This window comes from Tachysurus vachellii, chromosome 19 (assembly GCF_030014155.1).
Source record: "Tachysurus vachellii isolate PV-2020 chromosome 19, HZAU_Pvac_v1, whole genome shotgun sequence".
Taxonomy (NCBI): Eukaryota; Metazoa; Chordata; class Actinopteri; order Siluriformes; family Bagridae; genus Tachysurus; species Tachysurus vachellii.
In genome coordinates this window covers 10,044,257-10,052,782 of record NC_083478.1, presented here as the reverse complement: position 1 = coordinate 10,052,782, position 8,526 = coordinate 10,044,257, and the positions used below count along the sequence as shown (strand labels likewise).

Sequence of the window (8,526 nt, the reverse complement as noted above, 5' to 3'; positions counted from 1 at the left end):
TTTCTACAATTCAGAAGTAGTATTGAGCAAGACCATAAGTGTTTAGATCTGTGTCTTCACCGAGAGCCTTTAAAGTAATTTTGTGGGGGCCCTGCCTATGAACTACTGTGACAGCCTTTAACTCACTGTGTGCTGTTGGATGCCCTTGCAGTACCTGCATCATACGAACTGTGAACCCTTGGACAGATGCAAAATTTATTAAAGGGAAGCCTGGCAGACTCAGCTTGCATCTCAATACACCTATCAGTCAACACCCCACAGAAGGTTAAGCAGCTACATAGTTAAAAATAAAAAAGATAAAAAAGCAATTCTTAATCTAGATGCAACACATAATTTAGAATAACCCTCACAGCAGTGAAACCTTTCATTTCACTGATAGATATGATACATATACTAGTTGCAAAAGTACATCAGATTTTGCAAAGTATGACTTCTATATGTCATTTGCTCTGACAGCCAATAAGAATAAAGCTGTCAGTAAACTAACTGAATTACCATAAACTGGTCTTAAATCCGGGGGCTTAGTGGTTAGCACGTTTGCCTCACACCGCCAGGGTCGGGGTTCGATTCCCACCTCCACCTTGTGTGTGTGGAGTTTGCATGTTCTCCCCGTGCCTCGGGGGTTTCCTCCGGGTACTCTGGTTTCCTCCCCCGGTCCAAAGACACGCATGGTAGATTGGCATCTCTGGAAAATTGTCCGTAGTGTGTGATTGCGTGAGTGAATGAATGAGTGTGTGTGTGTGTGTGCGTGTGCCCTGTGGTTGGTTGGCACACCGTCCAGGGTGTATCCTGCCTTGATGCCCGATGACGCCTGAGATAGGCACAGGCTCCCCGTGACCCGAGGTAGTTCGGATAAGCGGTAGAAAATGAGATGAGTGAGTGGTCTTAAATCCATATGTTGTATTTCATAGAGGAGGCTCTGACAACATGTCAAGTTCTTTTTCTGATTTGTGTGCAACTGCAAACTGTTCAAAACCTCCATCTGGGGCAAATATTTAATTCTCCCACAGATGCTACAGACTGTGTGTTGAGTCACAAAAGAAGAAAAGCAACAGCACTTATTAATGACCATCATATATACGTAACCTTTAACAGATTAACCTTTTACGAATGGACATTGAAATATATTGAATGATATTCTGGAAAAATCAGTATAAGAAGCTCATGTGTCTTGCTGTATTATACATATGAATTATGTACACTGTAAATTTTGCATTGTCTAAAGTGATCTAGCTTTTGTGATATGAGATACAGCAGAAACTATATCAGTGAAGTGAAGCATTGTCATACCATTATTTTTTTCTCCTGTTTGACTTGTATCAGCACACTATAAATGCCTTAATATGAGCTGTAGGTCCCTAATATGAGTACATACAGACTTTTAGATGACGCCCTTTTCCAAAGTGACTTACACTTTACAAAAATGAGAAATTAAGGGTTAAAGTAGTAGCTTTCTGGACTTGGGATACAAACTCACAACCTTCCAATTGGTAAACTAACACCTCAAACACTAAGCTGATGCATTCATGCATTCATGCCAGTGTGCTGATGCATTCATTATCAAATTTAAATTGAGTCTAGATAATAAATTCTTGTGTCAAATTAGACGTCTCTTTCATTCTTTTCCTGTCCTTAACTTTTGCTGTCTTTCCTTATTAGCACTTGACCATATAACAGAAAGGTTATGTCTAACAAACCTCTAATGTGCATTTTGTACACTTTTTGCACATTTAACCTATAAACCTCAGCAAACTAGGAAGAATTTTGTTGGGTCCTGTTTGCTTCCAGCATTCCCAGCATAGGATCTAAAGATGCACCACAACCCTTACCAGAATAAAGTGGTTTCTCAAAATGAGTTAATAATAGAAAGGATTTTGTTGGGGGACAAAAAGCACATTACTCTTATCAGTTGATTAAAAAGCTTTATGTATTTAAAATCTAGTCAAATTTGCTCCACATTTGGTCTGAACCCTAAAATGGTAAATGTATTATATTTGATACATGAGATTCTGAGACCTCTGGAACACCTGCATTATCATTACATTCTTCAAAAACCTGTTGTATACAATCTGAGACTTGTCTTCTGCCCCCTAGTGGACGTCACTAAGCCCTGCAGTCAAAAGCAGGCTTTAGGATGTCTTTTCCAATACGGCTGTCTTCATGGACTGACTTTATGTTTTTTGAAGGGACATCTTTGCTCATTTTGAAAAAGTTATGGTAAAAATAGCATATATTTATTGCTGGGTTATATATATTGAAGCAACTAATATTAAATTGATATTTGTACAGAATGTTATTTTAAAATAATGTTGAATATATGTGTATCAAATATGATACAGCAGGTGTATTGCATTTCATAATTCAACCATAATTAACTATGAACCGAGTAAAAATAGCTATTTTACAAATTAATACAACATCAAATAGATGATCTTCTCATGTGAAATACTGGCACACGAATGATGATCCCTTAGACTGCCAGGACATTCATTATCAAATTTCACTTGCGATAAACTACTGAAATGACCTTTAAAAAGGTGACAGAGTGGGACCTGGTAAAAGTGAAGTTGACAAAAGTGTATTAAGAAGTGGAATGCAGCCCAATTTGTAATATACCAACTAGTCAAGCTTAACCCCAAATCACTATTAACAATGTTAAAATGATTGAGCAACTGTACAGATTTGTGTCACATCCCCTGAATAAGATATTTGACTACTACAATTGCTACAAAAAACACCAACACTTTAATTCATGAGTAGTTTTATACATGTAAAAAAAAATGGTAGCATCCAGATGAAAATAACGTGGAAAATTCTTCATCATATTGATTGTTCAGGGCATAGTTTTGCTTTACAGCTGACCACTTGAATGTTTGCATTGTTGTAAGATATGGCAGGTGATCAGGACGCATAAAGAACACAACTGGATCCATTTTCACCAATGCGATACGACACTTCATTCGGGTCCACCCACAGTGTTAGCTCACATGGAAGCAGGGAAAAGATTTCCTCCTGTGTAATGCCAACGGCCCAGGCAGCTTTTGTTGCTCGTAGTACTCTGAAAGAAAAAAAGGTAAAGCAAGATAAGAAAGGATCCTCAATACTATTTTCTATTTTCTGTCACGCCGCCTTCACCACCCACAAGCAGCCTACAAGCACTACTCACTCTACAACCACCCAGGTCTAGAATCAGGCACTAGACTAAGTGAATTATGGCTGTAGTATTAATACATTTTTTAAAAACTTATAGTTTTTTTTTTTAGTTATTTTTTTAGTTTAGTTTTTTTTAGTTTTTTTAGTTATACCAAGATGTACTTGTATATGCAAGGCCTACAGCAGATTCAAAATTCTCGCTTTGTTCTGTTTTCGTTTAAATTTGTTTCCCTTTCAGGGCAGACACAATGTAGAACTTTAGAAAGCCCAGTAACTAATAACTATATAATAACTAATTTTATAGTATAAAAAAATAACTCAATGTATTTATCTAGTCAATACGTGTCTGATAAAACTATCTGTAGAAATGTGAATGACTAGAAGAAAAAAAACAGGCTGTAATGAATATTGAAACTCCTCGTACCAAGTAGCGTCTTCTGCAGGGAAAAGTTTAAGTGATGAAGCTGATCTTCAGTAAGAAGGCCAGTCATCCTGACCAGACTGCTAACAAAATTAGCAGCTGTAGAGACTTCTGTTCTCATGTTTGCCGAACAGCAACACCTGTAAAAAGACCGATGGATTAGAATGGCGATGTATTTAGAGCCACAGTCGGGAAAAACGTCTGTTACTGTTCAGGATGAAAGAGTTACCTGATTAAATATATAATATACAAAACAAAGAAGGATTTGAAGCGATTTATATTTAAAAATACTCTGTGAGTACAGTGTAATTATCAGCTCTGACGTTGAAGCAAGTGCGGACAAATTTCCTGCTCTTTCTAACTTAAACTCTCTGGTTGTCGCAAAGGTTCCATCTGAATACGCGGAAACGTCATCAGTCATTCAAGTGACGTCACACAGTGTTTTCATTTCAATTTAAATTCAACATTTAACACTAATTAACTATGAACCGAGTAAAAGTACAAACCCACATACATAAACAAAAATCACACATGACTGCTATAACGTGAATGATCACATCCCCTGTTCTTTATTACAGACTGGAAGAAAATTCAGAATAGATGTTAAATGCTGTACAATTTAATTTTCGTTTCGGACAGTGTATTATTAACAAATGACAAAACACTTGTTCCTATTTCATTAGCCTATTGCCCATTTCTGATCTAAATATTAATATAGTTTATTAGGGAAGCATGTTGTCTGCCATGATGTATTAACTACTTATTCTGCATGGAGAAACAAAATACCATTATTTTCTTTTTAGGCAAAAGCTTGGTTGTCTGATTCTTTATATTTTTTCAACCCATGGACATAATAGAAAAATACAATTCAGTGAATAACCATAAAGTCTGGCACTATTTTCTTCTTTTTCTTTCTGTTTATTAATTAATAATATAAATCATTTGCATCCCATGTGTAATCTAATTTCAGTTTCATCCAGTATCATGAGCAAATTTATTATGGTATGTTCCATCTTTAATAGAGTAGCAAATGCTTTTCACAGAACCCCTACTATGTAGTCTTAACATTTTTTTCAGGTTATAAATTGCAGTATAAAATTTAGTATTAAATTATATTATGAGAATGGTGAATAATTGTGCAAGGGACTGTACATTATCTGTCAAGTTCTTTACGCTTCAAGGAATAAAAAAATAACAGTGTGCTGTATCAATTTGATCAAGGATATTTTTAAGGCTCATTTAGATTTTTTTTTTTTTTTTTTTTTTTGCCACTGTCACCTTGGGATTGCTTATTGGGTATTTACACCATAGATTCTTTTGAAACTACTGAATAATATTCATGACGAGAAAACAGATATATTATGAATATTAAATATTATAAATATTACAAAGATTATATTACTGCCAAGTTACTGCCAACTGCTGATTAGGCATGATTATGTATGTTTAAGTAATGAATAATGAATTCAGGGCCTTCATCACCTGCATTACCCACTGTTTCATAGTCTGGGGCTGCAATGACCTTTTCCTTGGATGAGGGCCAACCAAATATTTAAGAGTAAAGAAAGAAGTTAAGAAGAAGGAAAAATAAAGATTGGTTTATATATAATGTACTATGCTCTTTAATGCTTCGTAAATGTGTCCTTTTCAGTTTCCAGGTCAGTTCCAGTTTGTTGAATTGGTTGTGCATCAGAATGTTTGTCCCAACATGAACATGGGTTGCACTGCTGTCTCCTGCATACCATTGCTTAGATATTTGAAAAAGTTATGGTAAAAATAACATATATTTATTGAATTGAAACCTTTACAGTTTGAAAGTTTGTGAACTCTTTAGAAAATTCTATATTTTTGCATAAATATCACCCAAAACATCATCAGATTTTCACACTCCTAATTCCTAAAAGTAAACAGAGTGAATGCAATCAATCAAATATTGTTATCCTTTATTTAAAAAAGTACATAAAAAATTAAATAAAAAATTATATCTTATTAAGAAATAAAAAATACCAGTGTGCTGTATCAATTTGTTCATGGATATTGCTAAGGTTAATTTAGATTTTTTATTTGTTTTTTTTTTTGCCACTGTAAACTTGGGATTGCTTATTAGGTATTTACACCCTAGAATATTTTGAAACTACTGAATTATATTCATGACCAGAAAACAGATGTACATATATTATAAATATTAAATATTATAACTATTACAAAGATTATATTACTGCCAAGCGCTGACTAGGCATGATTATATATGTTTAAGTAATGAATAATGAAAAGACATGGAGATGCACAACATGTAGGCTCTCTGGAAGTGGTGGAATGGCCTCCAATTCATTGTCCAAAAAGGCAAAGGTATGCCATATTTTTGAGTTTCTGGAATTAAAAATAGCTATTTTACAAATTAATACAACATCAAATAGATGATCTTCTCATGTGAAATACTGGCACACGAATGATGATCCCTTAGACTGCCAGGACATTCATTATCAAATTTCACTTGCGATAAACTACTGAAATGACCTTTAAAAAGGTGACAGAGTGGGACCTGGTAAAAGTGAAGTTGACAAAAGTGTATTAAGAAGTGGAATGCAGCCCAATTTGTAATATACCAACTAGTCAAGCGTAACCCCAATTCACTATTAACAATGTTAAAATGACTGAGCAACTATACAGATTTGTGTCACATCCCCTGAATAAGATATTTGACTACTACAATTGTTACAAAAAACACCAACACGTTAATTCATGAGTAGTTTTATACATGTAAAAAAAAAATGGTAGCATACAGATAAAAATAACGTGGAAAGTTCTTCATCATATTGATTGTTCAGGGCATAGTTTTGCTTTACAGCTGACTTCTTGAATGTTTGCAGTGTTGTAAGATATGGCAGGTGATCAGGACGCATAAAGAACACAACTGGATCCATTTTCACCAATGCGATACGACACTTCATTGGGGTCCACCCACAGTGTTAGCTCACATGGAAGCAGGGAAAAGATTTTCTCCTGTGTAATGCCAACGGCCCAGGCAGCTTTGCCTATCAAAGGGTCCATTTTGTGGTTGATGCGCAAGCATCTGTAGCCTGACCCTCTGCAAGGATCTTGGGGAAACCAGTGTTGCTCGTAGTACTCTGAAAGAAACAAAGGTAGAGCAAGATAAGAAAGGATCCTCAATACTATTTTCTATTTTCTGTCACGCCGCCTTCACCACCCACAAGCAGCCTACAAGCACTACTCACTCTACAACCACCCAGGTCTAGAATCAGGCACTAGACTAAGTGAATTATGGCTGTAGTATTAATACATTTTTTAAAAACTTATAGTTTTTTTTTTTTAGTTATTTTTTTAGTTTAGTTTTTTTAGTTTTTTTAGTTATACCAAGATGTACTTGTATATGCAAGGCCTACAGCAGATTCAAAATTCTCGCTTTGTTCTGTTTTCGTTTAAATTTGTTTCCCTTTCAGGGCAGACACAATGTAGAACTTTAGAAAGCCCAGTAACTAATAACTATATAATAACTAATTTTATAGTATAAAAAAATAACTCAATGTATTTATCTAGTCAATACGTGTCTGATAAAACTATCTGTAGAAATGTGAATGACTAGAAGGAAAAAAAAAAACAGGCTGTAATGAATATTGAAACTCCTCGTACCAAGTAGCGTCTTCTGCAGGGAAAAGTTTAAGTGATGAAGTTGATCTTCAGTAAGAAGGCCAGTCATCCTGACCAGACTGCTAACAAAATTAGCAGCTGTAGAGACTTCTGTTCTCATGTTTGCCGAACAGCAACACCTGTAAAAAGACCGATGGATTAGAATGGCGATGTATTAGAGCCACAGTCGGGAAAAACGTCTGTTACTGTTCAGGATGAAAGAGTTACCTGATTAAATATATAATATACAAAACAAAGAAGGATTTGAAGCGATTTATATTTAAAAATACTCAGTGAGTACAGTGTAATTATCAGCTCTGACGTTGAAGCAAGTGCGGACAAATTTCCTGCTCTTTCTAACTTAAACTCTCTGGTTGTCGCAAAGGTTCCATCAGGTTCCTGCAACATGCAGGCTCTCTGGAGGTGGTGGAATGCCCTCCAATTCGTTGTCACAAATTAGGTAAAGGTATGGCATCTTTTTGAGTTTCTGGAATTAAAAATACTTATGTTACAAATTAAAACAACATCAAATAGATGATCTTGTCATGTGAAATACTGGCACATGTTATGATGCATTCAATACCTTTAAAATTGTTGATCTGATGCCATTTTGGGTCTATTGCGATTTTAATTTAGTTACTTGGTTCCCAGCCAGTGATAGTTCCTCCAGTTGGTCCAGTTTAAAGAACTCTCTGTCCTCTATTTCCGAAATTAGATTGCTGGTCAGAACAATTTTTTAAATGTGCCTATAAGTCAAGTCAAGTCAAGTCAAGTCAAGAAGCTTTTATTGTCATTTCAACCATATACAGTATAGCTGTTGCAGTACATAGCGAAATGAGACAACGTTTATCCAGGATCATGGTGCTACATAAAACAAAGAGAGGGCTATAAGGACTTAGTAAGTAGTCTTAGCCACATAAAGTGCAACTGTGCAACCTGGTGCAAACAGTGCAGGACAAGACAAACAAGACAGACACGACAGGACAAGAGACAGTGCAGGACGAAAGACAGTGCAGACAAAAAGTTACAAGACAATACAAAAACGGCAAAAAATACAATACACAAAAGACAATAAATACAATACACAAAAGACAATAAACAGTAAACAGAAACAGCGCCGACCAGTGTAAATACTGTGTCTGAATACCGAATGTTCAAACAATATTTCGTGCGGTAACATTAGAATGAACACAGTTTCTTAGCAGCAGGTCCTTGAGATAATATATAGAATTGTGCAAAAACACCAAATGACTGAAATATTGTACAGTATGTGCAAAATGGCTGAAATATTGTACAATATGTGC

General features: G+C 35.4%; 1 protein-coding gene across 1 annotated transcript; it reads right to left on the bottom strand.

Annotated features, from left to right (window-relative positions):
• Positions 1-6,466: 6,466 nt before the first annotated feature.
• Positions 6,467-7,343, bottom strand: LOC132862396 (protein BTG1-like). Its single transcript, XM_060894396.1, has 2 exons — positions 7,226-7,343; positions 6,467-6,702 (listed from the first exon to the last, which is right to left on the bottom strand). Exons 1-2 carry the CDS (start codon positions 7,341-7,343, stop codon positions 6,467-6,469), a joined length of 354 nt encoding a protein of 117 aa, XP_060750379.1.
• Positions 7,344-8,526: the final 1,183 nt, after the last annotated feature.

What these genes read in the sequence shown, in the direction of transcription:
- LOC132862396 (XM_060894396.1), bottom strand. Translation starts at nt 7,343, where the DNA reads ATGAGAACAGAAGTCTCTACAGCTGCTAATTTTGTTAGCAGTCTGGTC. An exon ending in CCTGCAGAAGACGCTACTTG is followed by an intron (nt 6,703 to 7,225) that starts GTACGAGGAGTT and finishes TGTTTCTTTCAG; the next exon opens with AGTACTACGAGCAACACTGG.